This window comes from Rhamphochromis longiceps, linkage group LG22 (genome assembly GCF_057381845.1).
Source record: "Rhamphochromis longiceps isolate RC_006_pf linkage group LG22, R_longiceps_female_GT1.1, whole genome shotgun sequence".
Classification (NCBI taxonomy): domain Eukaryota; kingdom Metazoa; phylum Chordata; class Actinopteri; order Cichliformes; family Cichlidae; genus Rhamphochromis; species Rhamphochromis longiceps.
In genome coordinates this window covers 17,436,393-17,455,523 of record NC_140577.1, presented here as the reverse complement: position 1 = coordinate 17,455,523, position 19,131 = coordinate 17,436,393, and the positions used below count along the sequence as shown (strand labels likewise).

Sequence of the window (19,131 nt, the reverse complement as noted above, 5' to 3'; positions counted from 1 at the left end):
TAAATGGGATTAAAAGTGCAGTTAACCATATTTACACTGGGAGAAAACGGGAGGTATGCTTAACAGTTACTTAGTTTTGGTACTCGTGGTCCTCCATATTGTAAAATGAGTTTGCCACCCCTGGTCTACATAAAAAACACAACACAGCGGGACTTTGCTGAGTGAACCTGACACCACAGCCGTGTATAAATAGTAAAATATGGGGCGAGCGTGCTCTGACTGCACTGCCCCGGACCTCAGTAATCCCACAGTGACATCTAGTGGCAACAGCCGTGAGTTGCTGCTTTTTCTTGTCCCACCATTTAAATTCCCAAACTTTATCGTCGCGTTTGGATTTCAGTCATGTCGTTATTATTCTTAGGCTTAAATATGAATAAATATGTATTTGGGGTATTAAATGGAAAACGCTTTTTAAATCAATGCAGTTTATCAGGAAAAAATAAAAAAAATTCCTTCAGTGTGCACCAGCATGAACTCTGCCCATGCCCGGGGCCATATCTGAGAGGGGCGTGGACCACCGCGGAGCTCCTCCCCTCTCCAGGCTTCCGTCAGCGGGGCTGCTGCTGCTGCTGGACCGGAGCGAGTCGGCACCAACAACCAGCCGCTGGCTGCTCCTCCGTGCTGAGGGAAAACTCGGTGCAGCCAGGAGCCACCCCGTCATTTCTCACGGTCAACGACATGGCCTCCGACGGCATGGACGAGCGATCTCCGCTGCTGTCGGGCCCCAACTCCGAGAATGTGACCCCAACAGCTCCCCCGTACCTGCAGGATTCAAGTCCCCGAGGTAAACACGCCACACGCAGCACCCCGCCGCTTGCATGCTGAATCATTTTCAGGGCGTATCGAGTTTGTGTGAGTGCGTAAATAAAGCTGCAGCAAGGCGAGGCAAGGGCATCGCTGGGAAATCAGTCGGCAGCTGACTGAAAGGTGGAGCTTGCACTGTGAGAACTGGAGCAGTGGGTTATAGAGGAGAGGGGCCTGCGATAATACCAGCAGTACCATCAAACAGTGTTTTCAGTGCAGAGATTTCTACATCACGATTCACTGGGGCCTGCCGTGATTTTGTCCAGCAAAAAAAAAAAAAAAAGAAAGAAAGAAAGAAAGAAAGAAAGAAGGTATGAGCTGAAGCTCTGCAAAGCCTCAGTAGATTTTGGGTTGAGTGTTGACGTGGGAGCACTGAGGTATTGCAGATGGAGGCAGGCGAAGCATCCTTTTGTCCAGCTGCAGATCAACAAAAGCACCCACAGGTGTGCCCTTTATGGGAGAAATAATGCAGCACGAGTTAAATGTCGTGTTCTCCTGTTTTTAATGATGGTGAGTTTTGCTCGTTTGCATGGTGAATGCACTGTAAGCGACGAGCTTGAGCCTTCTTGCATGATTTGCAGCTTTCATACAGCAGAAAACATAAACATGTAGGTTACAGCCCACAGTGCTTATTCTCAGGACTGGCAGCAGCTGTCTGCACTGACCTTTGCTCTGAATATAATCTCCTCAAATTCTCAATATATTCTTCTCCACAAGAAGAAAGACGAAGCAAAGTGCCTGTGGGAGCTGCAGAAATGCATGATCTCACATAGAGCCCTCCTTGTGTTTTGCTGGCATTAAATATTGATTCAGGCTGTACTTTGACTTCAGTTCACATTCTCTTGTTTGAGGATTAGATTTTGAGTGCTACTTTCAGTAGTATTTGACCTTTTTTCCTGTTTCTGCTTCTACGTTTTTGTCAGCAGCCTGACAGAAACAACGTTTCTTTGCTTTGCAGCAGCTCGGGATGGTCGGCAGCAAATGAATGGACTCATTGACCGTGTAAATCAGTTTAAGGAGCATTTCAGGCCAATTTCAAACAAACAGAGGAGAGAGAGAAGTGCTTGTTGTTCTCGAGAAGTCTAATCCCACAGAATTCATATTTCACCACGGGATTAAACTCTTAATGCTGGACTGTAATAATCTAAGAAGCAAGAGCCTGGCTGGATGCTAACACAGTGACACAGTTCCTCCCCCCTCCCTCTCTGCAGACTGGATTATTGGCTAATTCCAGTTTGGGTTTGTAAAATCAATTACTTTGATCCTAAAATGCCAAAACTGTGACATTTCCCAGAAACACAATGATTGTGATGCTGCTTTGACTAATGAGCAGCTGCATTAAGGCACTAAAGTGAGCTGTGGCTTGAATTTAAATTTTAGGATATCCATGTAATACTTGTTGTGTTCACTGGAATTATTCTGTAGTAGCAGGTAGAAATTCAGTGGTTCCTGCTTGTTGTTTTTGTTTTTTTTTGCCCTAAAATAATCAAAGAAAAACAAGCATGTCTGCCTCGTTTAAAATGAAGCTTTACCAGCTTCACATTATCAGGACTAATTAGTCTAAGGTGAAGTCATGAAACGTCAATATTTTAACAGGTTTCTTTATATGAAGAGATCCAGTTACCCTGCTATTACAATACCGAAATAGAAAGGTCTGATTCTTCTTGTTAGCAACTCATGGTCACTTTAACAGGTACACCTGTTCAACCGTTCATTAATGCAAATATCTAATCAGCCAGTTGCATGGCACTAACTCGGTGCATTGATGCATGAAGACGACTAACTGAGAATCAAACTGGAGAAGAAAGGTGCTTTAAGTGACTTTGAATGTGGCGTTGTTGTTGGAGTCAGACGAGCTGGTTTGAGTATTTCAGAAACTGCTCATCTACTGAGATTTTCCCCACACAACCGTCTATACAGTTTACAGAGATTTGTCAGAAAGTGAGAACAAATCCTGATCTGATAGAACGTCAATAGCAACTGAAAAAAGCAAACGACCAAGATATGGAGAACAGGATCTCTGAGTGCAGAACATTTTGAACCTTGAAGCAGATGAGCTACAGCAGCAGAAGATCACCCCAAGTGAGACTCCTGTCAGCTAATAACAGGAAACTGAGACTACAGTTCACACAAGCTCACCAAACCTGGACAACAGAAGACTGGAAGACTTGTGTGATGAGACTTGATGTTAGATGGTAAGGTTACTGACCACATCCATCGCTTTATGACCGCAGTGTACCCAGCCTCAGATTGTTGCTTCCAGCAGCCATAAACAGGTTTTTTTGAACTTGACAGTGAGTTCACTGTGCAGGCGACAGATTTGCAGCAACTGTGTGATGCCATCATGTCAATATGGGCATTACACCATGGAGAAAGCACCTTGTTGAAGCCATGAAGAGTTAAGGAAGCTCTGAAGGCAAAAAAAAGGGGTCCCATAAAATCCCGGAAAGGTGTACCTAATAAAATGTCTGGCAAGTGTATATAAATTCAGTTACATTACTTTGAAAAATCAGTTAATTTACTTTCTCACTAAAAAAACATTGTTATCTTGTTTTGTTTTGTTAGTAGTAGAAACTTTCAGTGTTTTATTTATCATGAAAACACAAAGTTAAAAATATTAACTTGCTGACTCCACCATTAAAGAGCTGCCTCCAAAGAGAGAGCAGCTACCGTGTGGAAGCGGGTGGGTTACAAGAACATGTGACCAATGACGAGTCTTTATCACAGGTCAGTGGAAGAGAAAAGTAATTCAGTCTAGTTAAAATAAATCCGTTATCAGTCACGGATTTGCAAACAGAGCCGACCGAACCCAATGCCCTGTCTGACTGATTAACACTAATCAGACGAGTGGAGGAGCTTTATTGATATCTGGCTGAACTGTTCATAGGTGGAAGCTGAGATGACTGAGGCAAAGAACTGCCCAGCCTGGAAAGACTCCTCCATGAATAAAGAGATCAGCTGTCGAGACATGCTGTCCTTTAGTAAATGAACACAACAGGAGACACGGTACAATAACATTGATCTTAACATGATAAAAGCTGACTTATCATCTGAATCAGAGCAGCACTTTATTAGAAGACAACCCAAACCAGTGTGCTTATACACAACCAAGATGTTTAGATTAATAATGTATTGTAATAGTGTAAAACATAGATGTAATTAAGGCACATTGTTTGCAATTTTTATACTGTGTCTTACACACATGCACTAAATGTCTACTAACGTAGCTGCTTTGGGAGATAACTAGATTTTCTTTCAAATTAACTCTCAAATTTGTGGCTAGATCTTAAAGACTTCAGATTAAATCTAAAATGTTGGCTGTAGTGAGGGATGGGCAGACGCATTGTTGTGTCGGTAAAAGGAAAACTGTAGTATTATTTTAAGATTAAAGAGATAATTTTTTTCTTGCCACACAGAAAGGTCTCCAGAGCTGCTGGTGTCTGAATACCAGATGTTCAGCTTGGCATTCTATCCCACAAACCACAAGTGAAGTCATCGAGTCAATACCCTTAAAGCAGGACTGTATGTTGTGGTGTTGGTGGTGGTTGCAGCAGAGTCTTCTCGTCTTTCCTCTGGCTCCTTGTGAAAACCTATAGCTGCTGTCTTCAGTGTCAGACGTGCATTAAAACACACAAAGCAGCAAGAGGAGGAGAAACAGACCTGAGACTAAGTCGGGGTGGATACTAACACGGCAGAAATTTAGATTTAATCCTAAGGTGTTGTGGAATAATAAAAAATATTCTCCATCTGGTCGCACTGTGTTACATTTTAGATTAACAAAGCGTAGTAGAGGAGGATTCACTTAGCTTTGTTGTGTAATAAGAGCCACTCTGCTGCCTGAAACTCAGTGGGAGTGTCCAGTCTTGGCATGCTCGCGTCGTAGTCGTAGCCAGGTTCGCCCAAATGTAGACGGGTGTCCCATCTGTCCCTGTGGTGTCAACCGGTTCAGAGTCTCTAAATGTCGGAGCCAAGCACGTTTACCCACCGACCCATGCCATTATCTCATTCAGGGCGAGATTAGATTCTAATAATTAGTCGATTGTTAGATTGGATGGCTTCTTCGTGTCACTGAGCCGTCAGTCGGGTAAATGAAGCCAAACAAAGAGACTGTATATTCTGATATAACTGGTTAATATTTTTTTGGAAAGAAGCTTGTCATGAATCCAGAAAGCATGTTTGCGTCCTCACTTTTTCTCCGGTGCCTAAACATATTTAGCTTCCTGTCATGGAGGGGGAAGAGCAGCAGCTCTACATACCACATCTGGATTTAGGAAATGTATTTTGGCATTTTAGTTTAGAAAAATGTGAGACTGACATCTGAATGAGTATTTAAGTGTTGATCGATATAAATATGATTTCAGCTTGCCAGAGCTTAAGAATATAGATGGCGTAATTACTGTATACTCACATGTTATTTAAACCTCTGCTCCTGTTAATTAAAATTAAACTGATAGAGGTATTATGGTTAATTGTGTAACTACAGATTTTATTGGCTTTAGCTACGTTACAGACAAGCAGAATTTTAAATATGCCACAAAGCCATTGTAGTAAAGGCAGTGGCTGGTGCAAGCCTGTAGATTAAATGTTAAAACTCTGAAATACAGACTAAATACACGAGGTTAATGTGGGATTAAACAGTACAGAGGTCATTATGGTGGCCACTGTAGTCAGTTCACAGTAGGCCTTGCAGACATAAAGAGAAAATCTTGTCTGTAAATGGCAGCCAGTTTAATTTGGCGACTTATTCAACTAATTCAACAGTGGAAAATAATCTTTAACAAAAACCTTCAAGTTTAGGTGGAATTATTCAGGTACTATAAATTATTCTGTTTCCAAAGTACAAACTGGACACACAAAGCCAATTTTTTGTTCATGAAGCTACTTTTCTCCAGATGCATGCCATTAACATCTGGCTGTGTGCTTTGCCTTCCTCTTCTCAAAGCCGAACTACCTCCTCCTTACACAGCCATCGCCAGCCCCGATGCCGGCGGTGTGCCTGTCATCAACTGCCGCGTTTGCCAGTCGCTCATCAACCTGGACGGAAAGCTGCATCAGCACGTGGTCAAGTGCACTGTCTGCAATGAAGCTACAGTAAGTGGAGGCTACATCATCACAGGTGTCGACAAACTAAAACCGTAACAGTTCAACATTCGACTTTCCTCTGTATCTGTTACAGCCTAAATTCCCTGTTGAATTTTATTGTCAGGCACATTTTTGCATGAAAGAATGTTTGATTGACTTTCAGTGCTCACATTTGGACTGCTTTTTCCCCACCTTTGCTTCTTTGCCTGCCTTTATCGCTTAAACTGATGTTGACATTCGACCAAATTAATCAGGGCCTAAGGCTGCCAGTGTGACAAGGAGTGCAGGGAGAATGAATGACTGTCATCACCAGCGCTCGGGTGGGAAATGCCATTAGCACAGCTGATATTTTTGGTCGTTATGCATCCACACGGACATCTTATATTATGCTACTCTGCACCAAAACGATGCACGGTTTAGCATCTGGCCTCGAGCTGTTGTATCTTACTGTAAATATAAAGTTAGAGAGTCACATGACCAGAACTTGATTTTAACCAGGAGTTTCTCCAAGTTTTGTTTGATTTACACAGGCAGCGCAAAAAAAGTACACTTGAAATATTTGTTTTTAAGTGTGTTTGTAATGGTTTCATTCAGAGGATGGTGGTTTATGTTGGTAATTGACTGTTACAGTTGTTGACACCAGCTCCAATGTCGTTTTTAAGAGGGTTTAGTCTGCTGTGATGGCTGGATACAGAAAATCTGAAATAGAGGATAAATTCTCCCCCGAGCTCATTCTGCTCATTCTGTGTTGAAGTATAACGTGAACTGTGGATGAGCTAAATTTAAAGCAGTGCATTCTTTACTGGTTGTGCTTGTGGTGCTGCTACTGTGAGAGCCCTGGATTTAAAGTGCACCTACAATTTATTTTTTTATATTTACAATTCTTTGATGAAGTATTCACCCCTTTCCTGAGTTCCTTTTGTTTTCACGTGTTTGTCACACTTAAATATTTGAGATCATTGTCTAATATTAAAATTTGTTCAAAGATAGCCCGAGTAAATACAAAATGCGATTTTGAAGTCATGATTATGATTTCATTTATTAAGGGAAAAAAAGCTATCCAGACCCACTTGACCCTGTGTGAAAAAGTACTTGTTTCTCTTGTTAAACCATGTTTTAACTGTGATTAACAACATGTTTTGCAAAGTTGAGTTTCATTTCACTGGTCACACTCAGGCCTGATTACTGGCTGAACTGTTGAATCGAGACATAACTTAAACAGAACCTGTCTGACAAAGTGAGGCTAAAAGATCTCAAAAAACAAAAAAGAAATAAAATCATTGACATCTGTCAGTCTGGAAATGGTTATAAAGCCATTTGTAAGGCTTTGGGACTCTAGTGAATTACAGTGAGAGCCATTATCCACAAATGGAGTCGCTGGCCTACCAAAATTTGTCCAAGAGCCCACGGACGACTCATTCTTGAGGTCTTAGAAGAACCCAGAACAACATTAAAGAGCTGCAGGCCTCACTTGCCTCAGCTAAGGTCATAGTTCATGATTCGACAATAAGAAAGATACTGGACAAAAATGGCATCGATGAGAGAGCTCATGCTGAAAAACTCTGTGGCAAAGATAAAAAATCTGCAAAGAAGATTGGGACGAAATTCCTCCACAGCAGTGGGAAAGACTCATTGTTATCACAGACACTTGAATGCAGTTCTTGCTGCCAAGGGTGGCACAACCAGTTAACATGTTTATGGGACAGTTACTTTGTCACTTAGAGCCAGGTAGGTTTTGATAACTTTTCCCTTAATAAATGAATTCATCATTTAAAAAGATTTTTTCTACTCTCAACTTTCAGATCATAGTGGTGTCAGTGGGCCCAATAACCCTAATGTGGTCACAGCTTTGTGGCTCCATGCAAACGTGCTCAACAGGTGCAACCAATCAGAAGAAACTTGCTTAAAGGAGTTGTACTTTACTACTGAAACCAAAACTTTTCTAAGCATAGCAGTTTTAACTCATAGTTTTTTATGTTTCTTTTAGCCCATTAAGAATCCCCCTACAGGGAAGAAGTATGTGCGGTGTCCCTGCAACTGCCTGCTCATCTGTAAAGACACATCCAGAAGGATAGGATGTCCTCGACCAAACTGGTACGGAACAAGAAGAAACATTCAGACAGTTTACCCCACTGATGCAATAAGCCACACAGTGCTTCAAAACTGAATCTGGGGCTGTGGCAACATGTTGGCTCTGTAACAAGTCAAACAGTCGCGTAAGGTAAGGTAAAGACCAAGGAGCTTGGAAAGAAAAGCGTGTGGACTTCTCTAAGTTTCTTGAGGATGTAAGAAGCTTTTCGGATGAGAGGTGAAATATCTCTTTAAAAAAACCATTAGAACATTACATTAAAACATTAGAGGTTATCTAGGTCTTTATGCCTTTAAGAAATTCCTGCAGTTTAACTAGTTGGTGTGTGTCTTCTAGCTTCATACATGGATAAAGCTGCATATCATCTGCTAAGCACTGAAAATTTATGCTGTGCTTTCGAATGACAGTGTCCAAGGGAAGGATGTATAATGTAAAAAGAATTGATCCCAGCATGAAACTCTGTGGAACTCCATAATGAACCTTAGTATGTAAACAAGACTCGCTGATCACATGAACCAGTTGGAGTTTTAGTTTTATCTATATCAGTTATTATTAATCATAAATGTCTTCTTGGTTCCTCTGACAGCAGACGCATCATCAACCTGAGCCCAGTGATGGTGATCCCCGAGGAGCAACCCGCCCAGCCAGCGCTGCCCATCCAACCCGAGGGAATGAGAGTGGTCTGTGGCCACTGTGGCAACACCTTCCTAGTATGTAAACCTGCAAATACAACCATCCTCAGTCAGGCACAGGCTTGTTAATGCAGAATCTCATTGCTGTGCTGTTGTTGGTACGTGCATATATACGTAATTTTGAGAGCCTCGCCATATGTTCATGTTTACAGAAAACTACTGCAGTAAATAGATAAATTGCTGAAGGATTGTCTGCTAACTAGTTGTACTTTATGTGGGGTCAGCTATTCATTAAAAGCACAGAATTAGACATCTGCGCGTGGCTGGCATGCATTTTCTGCATGTTTTCTTTCATTGCGTGTCTCACCAAACATCCTGAGTACCTCTTGACTGAGCATGGCCGCACCTTTCCACACAAGTTTCCCTCTCTAACATGCTCTCAACCTGCTTTTTGCAGAGTTTTCTAATCTCGGATAAAAATGGCTTCCTGCCACTCTTTGTTGATGTTACTATCAGTGCATTTGACATGTTTGGGTTGAGTGTAACATGTCACACATGCATTTAATATTTCACATAAGCAAGGTTATGTACACAACCTGAGCCATTGAGTCAGTGTGACACAGACTCGAATGTAAGAAAAATAAAGTCAGTGCTGTTTTCCTCTTAACATCTGCACATTGCTGCTTGCGGCATCTGCAGGGCAGTGAGGACGCCAGGACATCACAGCCTATGTCTGGTCTCCCCAGTGATGGCTCTCCACCAGCACAACAACAGGTTGAGAAAGCTGGTCTTACTGGTGGACTTATTAACAACAGCCTAACCCGCTCCAGCTCAATTTGTGGCCTTATTTACTCTGACTTTGTGAACATCTGGCTTTGAGCAGAGCTTTGATCAATTAAAAAAATAAAATGTAAATTTTTTTTAATGCATTAGGCTCTAGAAGTCTGCGCTAAATTGTTTCTTTTTTTATTGCCGCTTGCTTACCTTTAGGTATTTAATTTATTGTTATTTCTAACCTGAAGCCAGATGTTGTCACATGTTTAACTTCACCGTGACCCTTGAATTAATATGATTTGGAGTGATTTAACACTAGATGAAATATCAACTAACGAATTATGACTCTGTGTGCTAACTTAGCAAGAGTGCAGGATAGATTTAGACGGTTCATTAAAACTGTTTCAGATCATTTCCAGTAAGCCTTTTGCTGATTTGTTGTTTCTAAAAAGAGTAAGATTGTAGTGTTTCGTTTCATTTCTGTGAGCCTGTGCATGCGTGTGTGTCTCCGTGCGTGTATACGTTTTCTTTGTGCCTTAAAATGAAAATGCTGATTTCTTTTTATTCCCTCACAGTGGATGGAGCTTCGATTTAACACGCTAGCCAAGTGTCCCCACTGCAAAAAAATGTGAGTCCATCAAACTTTCACACAGAGTTCCCCTTCACACAGTCGCTTTAAGTGGATATCTGCATGTTTATATTCTGAATCAGTAGGCACAAACCAAGTTTTGATGAATGGGAGTTTTCTGGTTTCTGCATGCTTTAGTAGCATAAAGCTGAACTTTGGAGTAGGCTGTTCATGCAGAGAGCAAAAGAACAGTGGCATTTGCCAAAATGCAATCTTTAATCTTTAATGAGATCTGTGCTCACAGCCCAGCACTGTGCAGCTTGACAGGACCTCTCCAGAAAACACCAGAACTAACAGGTTCACCACTGGAGCCCCATTTTCTTCACAGAGGAGAGCAGATTCACACTGAGCACACATGACAGATACCACGCCATCTCCAGACTCTTTCACATGTGTATATTTATCTTCATAATGAATGACTGAATTAGTCTTTGTTGCGGGGTGGGGAGGAACACCATGACATTCCCATACATCTCACCAGCATGTACTGGGCTGATCCTGATGGGATATACCTGGAACACCTCACCTTGGAGCCACCCAGGAGGCATCCTGGTTAGACAGGAGTAAAAAACAAAAAATTAAACAAAAAAGCTAAAAAAAACCCCCCAAACAAACAAGCATAAAAAATAAAAGTAAAATTCAGGAAGGAAAAAACATTAAGTTCACTTTCCTTCAAATAGACAGCTGTACCAGTGTCTTCACAGCTGGCATCGGTAACAGTTCTAAATCTTGTGTTTGATAAACCCAAAGTTTGATAGTTTCTTGTGGTTTTCTTTCTATTATCGCAACTGTTGTTGGCATTTGGTGCCATACAAATAAAATTAAATTGAATGAACTCATTCATGCTGTACGTGAACATCAGCTGTGCTTCAGAGCTCTTCTGCTGAGAAAGTAAACTTCCCATGTGTTTCTCCTCATTTCTGCTGTGTGCTGCACAATGCAGTTCTGCTTTAAAAACTACAGTAAGTAAAAAAAAAAAGTGTTAACTACATTTTATTTTCAGATGTCAGTTTCCAATTTAATCTGGGAAAATTGTCAGGTTAGCCCGTTAACTATGAAAATGTCTGGTTTGTTTTTTCCAACTTCATGATTTTGCAGTTACAGAAAGGAAGCCACTAATTTTACTTCATGTCTCATAGAAAGAAGTACTGCAGTCTGCTTTTTGTTAAAATGCATTTCATTATATTACAATTGCATTGTCTAATGCAGCTCCTGGGATGCAGTTTTAGTGCTTATGATAAAGCCAGAGGAGGTTTACAGCTCTGCAGTTAGTCAGCAGAGCAATGGTGACTTTTACCACCGTGCCCTGTTATGTTTGTTGACATCCTTCTGTAACTGAGTTCCTGTGGCTCTTAAACACTTCCACTCTGCAATAGCATCACTTACAGCTAATTGTGAAATGTCTGGAAAGGAAGAAATTTCACAAACTGACTTGTTGCAACTGTGACATCCTATTACAGCACCACGCTCCGAATTTAGAGCAACTCATTCTATCACAAATGTTTGTAAAGGCAGACTTTTGTCCACATAATGTACACAGAAACATTGAAAACAACGTGCAAGCTGAAAGTAACAACTTTCAGGAGCCTACACTGTTACATTTGATTGTAAAATAAAAATAAAAAGAACCCATTAATTAGCTGCCCCAAACAGGAAATTATAGAAAATAACTTTGAATTGCAGGATGCCCTTCCTGATGCAACCCCAGACACATTCATGTCTCGTCCCAGCATTGAACCAGACATCCTATGCTTCTTAAGCAAATGTGTAAACCACTACACTATAGAGCCAACTAGTGAACACATGCAAATCGGTATGATTCATTATATCCACTGAGCTTTGTGAAATCTAAATTTGGTCAGCAGAGTGAAGCTGAGGCTGTGTGAAACACTGTACAGTGTTGTTACACTAAAATCCCCACACAGCTTACTTTAAAGTTATTTATCTTTATTTATTGGAGAAGTAATTCACCATGAAGGCATACTGCACATGAGAAAAAGCAGAATAGAAAAAAACATAGACATTTCACTTCTGTATAGGCATTAACACTTCGCCATGTAGAGCTGTGGTCTAGTATGACTCAACTATGAAACCAAACACTTGAATACCAGGAGAAAAAAAGAGGGTGTGGGGCGATCGTGACTCAAGAGTTGGGAGTTCGCCTTGTAATTAGAAGGTTGCCGGTTCGAGCCCTGGCTTGGACAGTCTCGGTCGTTGTGTCCTTGGGCAAGACACTTCACCCGTTGCCTACCGGTGGCGCCAGTGTCCGGCAGGCTCGCCTCTGTCAGTGCGCCCCAGGGGAGCTGTGGCTGCAATGTAGCTTGCCATCACCAGTGTGTGAATGTGTGTGTGAATGGGTGGATGACTGGATGTTTAAAGCGCTTTGGGGTCCTTAGGGACTAGTAAAGCGCTATACAAATACAGGCCATTTACCATTACCTATTGAATTTATGTTTAAATTCACTGAGATGCAAAGGTTTAGAGGGCTGGATTTGCAGTTCTTGGAAGGAGGAGGGGAGGTAAGCAAGGCTAATCTAGACGTGTGACACGTATTAAAGTTTGGCCTCACATGTAATGTTAGTGGTATGAGGGTCACAGGTCTGAGGAGAGGAGGAGGGGTCACCTCAGAGAGGTTTTTGTCCTAATGAGATGATGCAGACAGTGATGGTGAGATAAGCAGCAACTATAACATGACACTACTTCTACCCTTGTTTTCTGTGTAGTTGGCTGATGTACTTCTTTAAGTCAGTGAACTTCATTTATTATCTCTGTGCAATACTTTTACCACTCATAGCTTTTCCAAAAATTCCTATCATCGTCTCTCTCATCCTAAAACCCCCTTTCCTTCTTTATTACAGACATAAAGGCTGAGCTAAATATTTTCCCTTAATTCTCATTGAGGAACTGAAACTTCTGTTCTAGTAACACCTTTCCAAAGAGAAGTCCTCTTAATTTAAGCAGATAAAACGGTAGTAATTTCCCTCTTCTGTCTACATTACTAAAATGAAGAGATGGTTCTAGTTCACTGAATAAACAGCTAGTAAAAGAAACAGGGGATGTGAATGCAGTAGAAAAAAAGTAGAAGGCAGTAAATCAGGTGACCAGGCACCCCTAAGCCATCTGAATGCCAGTGATCCCTGAAGAATGCTTCAGTCCTGTCACATGAGAGGCATGTGAGAGCTGAGTGGGGGAAGGAAAGTGAAATTATAGTAAAGTTATGCCAGTCTGCTGCTTCAAGGCAGTTGAACTGTGTTTGTTTAGAGGCTGGATGGAGTGGAGGTTGTTTGGAGCTGGACATGTGACCGTCCTGGAGCGCTTACAAGTGTAACTTAAAAAAGGAAGTGAGACTTTTGGCAAACAGATTTATCATCAGAGCATGGTGAAGTAAGATCACTGGGACAATGTGTGGGGACTTCCACTGGATTACAAAATAAAAAAAATAAATAAGACAGTGTAACATCTACATGTAGTTTGTATGTTTCAGTCTGTATCCGTGTGGAAACCCTCTAAATGTTTCTCCCCAATTTCTTTCTTTTCTCAATCTCTCTCTGCAGATCCTCCGTCGGCAGTGCGCTCCCTAGGAGGCGCTGTTGTGCTTATATAACTATAGGAATGATCTGCATTTTCATTGGAGTGGGTTTAACAGTAAGTACGCTTTGATCAGTTTGTGCAGATACTATCCAAGTAAGTAAGTCACTCTTTTGACAATGAAAATGGACAAAAGCCACCAAGTTAGCTCAGTACAAGCAAGATGTACAGTGGGGCAAAAAAGTATTTAGTCAGCCACCGATTGTGCAAGTTCCCCCACTTAAAATGATGACAGAGGTCAGTAATTTGCACCAGAGGTACACTTCAACTGTGAGAGACAGAATGTGAAAAAAAAATCCATGAATTCACATGGTAGGATTTGTAAAGAATTTATTTGTAAATCAGGGTGGAAAATAAGTATTTGGTCACCTCAAACAAGGAAAATCTCTGGCTCTCACAGACCTGTAACGTCTCCTGTAAGAAGCTTTTCTGTCCCCCACTCGTTACCTGTATGAATGGCACCTGTTTGAACTCATCATCTGTATAAAAGACACCTGTCCACAGCCTCAAACAGTCAGACTCCAAACTCCGCCATGGCCAAGACCAAAGAGCTTTTGAAGGACACCAGGAAAAGTATTGTAGACCTGCACCAGACTGGGAAGAGTGAATCTACAATAGGCAAGCAGCTTGGTGTGAAAAAATCAACTGTGGGAGCAATCATCAGAAAATGGAAGACATACAAGACCACTGATAATCTCCCTCGATCTGGGGCTCCACGCAAGATCTCATCCCGTGGGGTCAAAATGATCATGAGAACGGTGAGCAAAGATCCCAGAACCACACGGGGGGACCTGGTGAATGACCTGCAGAGAGCTGGGACCAAAGTAACAAAGGTCACCATCAGTAACACACTACAACGGCAGGGAATCAAATCCCGCAGTGCCAGACGTGTTCCGCTGCTGAAGCCAGTGCATGTCCAGGCCCGTCTGAAGTTTGCCAGAGAGCACATGGATGATACAGCAGAGGATTGGGAGAATGTCATGTGGTCAGATGAAACCAAAGTAGAACTTTTTGGTATAAACTCAACTCGTCGTGTTTGGAGGAAGAAGAATACTGAGTTGCATCCCAAGAACACCATACCTACTGTGAAGCATGGGGGTGGAAACATCATGCTATGGGGCTGTTTTTCTGCCAAGGGGACAGGACGGCTGATCCGTGTTAAGGACAGAATGAATGGGGCCATGTATCGTGAGATTTTGAGCCAAAACCTCCTTCCATCAGTGAGAACTTTGAAGATGAAACGAGGCTGGGTCTTCCAACATGACAATGATCCAAAACACACCGCCCGGGCAACAAAGGAGTGGCTCCGTAAGAAGCATTTGAAAGTCCTGGAGTGGCCTAGCCAGTCTCCAGACCTCAACCCCATAGAAAATCTGTGGCGGGAGTTGAAAGTCCGTGTTGCTCGGCGACAGCCCCAAAACATCACTGCGCTCGAGAAGATCTGCATGGAGGAATGGGCCAAAATACCAGCTACTGTGTGTGCAAACCTGGTAAAGACCTATAGTAAACGTTTGACCTCTGTTATTGCCAACAAAGGTTATGTTACAAAGTATTGAGTTGTATTTTTGTTATTGACCAAATACTTATTTTCCACCCTGATTTACGAATAAATTCTTTACAAATCCTACCATGTGGATTCATGGTTTTTTTTTTTTCACATTCTGTCTCTCACAGTTGAAGTGTACCTCTGGTGCAAATTACTGACCTCTGTCATCATTTTAGGTGGGGGAACTTGCACAATCGGTGGCTGACTAAATACTTTTTTGCCCCACTGTAACTGTAACTGAGCTAAAGTGAAATAAGGTAAAACAACAAAACGTCACAAAAAGAGAATCTGATCTGCATCATATTTCATGACACAGCAGTAGAGACTTTAAACTCTAAACCACAATTCACTCCCTCCATGTGGAGGTGCTAGAGGACGAGTCTTCAGCAGCATCACCCAGTGGGGTTCACAAATTGTCAATGAAAAACTTCAGTGTAGAGCATTTGTATTTATCTGTACTTTATGAATAGGAGTAAAGATCTGGAAATTTCCATCAGACACTGGTGTTGTGACCTGAGAAAATGAAAACTGTATATATGTTTTAGAGATGACGAGAAAGATAAAAGTGACAAATCTACAAAACATCCAATGCATTTCCAACCACGCCTTGTTCAGTGTTTCACAGAAACATATTTAATATAATGAGCTTATACTTTTGCATTTCAGCTGAGGCATGGTCTCACAGGCTGGCCAAAAAAAAAAAAGTGATTGTCCGGTTGGCTGCAGTAGTTTTTTGTCTTTGGCTGGGTGATATTAGTTGCAGAAGGTGCAGCACCAAAACTATCCTTTTCACTGCTTTGGTTGCTAACAGATTGCAGCAGTTTCCTATAGTTTGTTTGGAAGATGCCAACTTATCTGTCGCTAACCAACTACTGAGTGGTAGTGAAATTCGCAAAGGTGCTGTACAAATCATAAATGGACATCATTCCCCTTGAAAGTAAAAGTTGTGCCTTATCAGAAGGCACCATGTTTCAAAACATGCAGCTTTTACTGTGAGGGTAACTGTGTCTGTTTTCAGGTTTCCCAGTTTCACTCCTGCTTAGAAAGCAATTAGCAAGGATTTGCAAATAACTTGATAAACTACGAGCAGCCACGGCAAAATACAAGTGACCAAAGCAAACACAAGGAGGATTTCTGTGCAGGGAATACACTTTTCCCCCTAGCGCCTGCTTGCTGCCAGGCAGTCGCCCACTGATCTCTAGCCTTTTATGACTGGAGCCTAATCTGACAAAATGCATATAAGGGGATCTTTTTAAATACAAATCGATGATCTGTATTTCTATAGGTGTAACTATGATTTCCTCCATGCTGTCTTCTTCCTCCCTCCCCCCATTATGTGTAATTATAGGTTGGCACTCGGGACTTCGCCAGACGTTACAACGCCACCTACGTGTCCTGGGCATTTGCCTATCTGCTGGGCCTCATCTGTCTGATACGTGCCTGCTACTGGGGGGCTATCAAAGTGAGCTACCCAGAGAATAGCTTCGCCTAGAGTGATCAGAACATGTGCACGGCTGGAAGAACAAAACTTCACTTTTAGTTTTTTCATCTTGCTCAGATTTCAGTCATGTTCGGCGAAGTGGAACATCTGTAGAGTGAATGGACAGGAGTTTGTTCAAGAAAGAGTATGCTGGTGATTTTTCTTCATGTTCCGTTTGTGTCTGGAATATTTTTGACTTACTGAACAAACCTACTGCCTGTCAGTCAGTCCTGTACCGGTCCACTGAGACTCAAATCCAGTCCAAGTCTCCTAAAATTGTTCAAAGTACAGAATTAAGAAATTGAAATGATTTTTCTTGATGAATGCCTGAATTAATTGGTTCACATGCTGATTTTAGAAATGATAGTGCAAGAGACTGGCTGGGTTTAGGATTTTTTTTTTAAAATCAGTTTTCTTTCCTTCAGCAGCCTGAATGACGTGACTGCACCCACTTGATTTTTCTCGTTACCGACCAGACCAAATTGAAACAACCTAAGAACAGTTTTCCCATTGCACTACAATTATATGCAATTGTGTTGTTTTGCTGCTAGTTAATGTCCAGCTGCAGAAAGCTGCATATTCATACTGCATTGTAACCATTTCTCATGCCTGTGTACACTGACATAGTATTGCTATATGATTTTAACTCCTGAAAATGTTGATTTTTGAGGAGAAATTATCCTTAAATACCCATGTGTGCCAACTTTGCTTCCAAGTGTTTAGTCAGGAAGAGTGTCAGATCAAGAGGAGCTTGTGTTTTTTTTTAAAAAAAAAAATCATTTCTTTGTGCCATGCAGCTTTTAACTCACTACAGCAATAACCAGTTTGAGTTGTTATGAAGCTTCCTGGTCCTCTGTCCCCAAGCTTTTCACCGTTACCTTCTCAAAATTATCCACAAAAACAAAACAAAACATGGTGACTCACGTTTGCATGCCAACTTTTTTTTTCTCTTCCAGTTTTAGAGGTAGTTGAAGCCTATGATGTTCCTGTCTTTGCTCCTTCTGCCTGTGAGTTAGAATGTAAACCCTCCTCCCTTTGCTTATATCGCTGCTCTTTGACCTTCAGTGAACTCTGTCTAGCTAGCATTGCTATACGCTAACTCAGCATCCTATCTCTTGACCTTGACCGGTGGGCACAGTTCAAACTCCTAACCTTGTTTTGAATGTGATTATGACGATGAAGCAGAAAATACTAAGAAATACTTTGTACATAGTTCAAATTCAGTACTTGGGTAAGTGAGTATGTATGTAGCGTGAGCTAGAAGGTAAAGTTGGCTTTTTAAAAATGATAATTTATCAATAAAAAAAAAAAAAAATCTGCCTGTGCTGATTTGTTTGTTTGTTGAGTGAGATCAGAGTTTAAGGATAAAATATTGGCCGCTCGTTGTGTGATGAAGCAAATAGAACCAAATCAACAGCAAAAAGCAGTCTGCAAAGGTTTCTGTAGGATTACCACACAGCTATGCTGGTCCCTTTTTTCTAATGCTAAACTAGTTTTGTTTTTCTGGCAAGTCTGCAGCTGTTTTATTTATTGTTCAGTCTTTCAACAGTACTACCAAGAGATCTTACTAAAAATAGTCTTTGGCTCACCAGAAGTAATTCATGTTTCACTGGACTGAATTCTGATGCGTTTTTGCTAATCTAACAAATGCCCAGTTCAATAATGCAAGAAAGACAAGGAAAGCTGGAAAGAAAACATACAATGATTTTGCACCCTAATTTATGAGGTAGTCCGGCGTTGTGATTTTATTGTCATCAGAAGAAGATTTCAGAAAACGAGAAGAAATAAGCGGTAGTTAATTGTTTTAAGTCTAGCTGTATTTTCCAGGTGAGTCTTCAGCCAGTTAACTGTTCAGTTTTTTTTTGCAGTAGCCGACCTACTATAGTGATGTGTAATACCATTTTTTTTTCTTTTCTGATCTGATACCAAGTAAACGCAAACAAGCAAACTTTATTACAACAAGCAATAAGGTTAAACACTACACAAGCTGTACAAGTACATTGTAAGAACACAGATCTGTTAATTAATGGCAAGTAACAGAGTAATAAAATATAATTTCACTTGATAATGGTGACAAACTGCTTGGACAATTTGGTTCTCCTTTTAAATCAGAATAGTACAGTGGCCCTGAGAGGCCAAACAGACTGCAGCTTCAGAAAACACCAGCAATAAGAAAAACACTGAAAAAGCACACAAAACAAAACGGAAATAGGAAAAACGAAGACACAAATAGGATAAACAAAAACAGAAATAGGAAAAAACAAGGGAAGTGTTTCCAGGGAGACAATAACCCGACGGACCAGTTGCAGGAACCCAAAACATGGTAGGCGTGCTTCATCATGATTCATATAATACTGATGACGGATTTTTAGGCTAATAGTTAGTCTAACACACTTACCTCTCCTCTTTTCTTTCTTCGCAAAACCAATAGGTCCTCCACTTTTAAGCGTCTCCCAGCGCAATGCTTAGCATATTTTGGTTCCTGCAACTGGTCTGTCGGGTTATATT

At 41.2% G+C, this 19,131-nt stretch overlaps 1 protein-coding gene across 2 annotated transcripts; it reads left to right on the top strand.

The window, feature by feature from the left end:
• The first annotated feature begins 531 nt into the window (after nt 1-531).
• pip4p2 (phosphatidylinositol-4,5-bisphosphate 4-phosphatase 2) lies at nt 532-17,427 on the top strand. Of its 2 annotated transcripts, XM_085395787.1 has the most exons (8): nt 532-784; nt 5,747-5,895; nt 7,874-7,980; nt 8,562-8,685; nt 9,307-9,381; nt 9,957-10,009; nt 13,564-13,654; nt 16,492-17,427. In XM_085395787.1, exons 1-8 carry the CDS (start codon nt 679-681, stop codon nt 16,633-16,635), a joined length of 849 nt encoding a protein of 282 aa, XP_085251913.1. In that variant the 5' UTR covers nt 532-678; the 3' UTR covers nt 16,636-17,427. The 2 variants fall into 2 exon arrangements, with proteins under 2 accessions (XP_085251913.1, XP_085251914.1); XM_085395788.1 differs by lacking the exon at nt 9,307-9,381 and having other exon boundaries at nt 534-784.
• The last annotated feature ends 1,704 nt before the right edge of the window (nt 17,428-19,131 follow it).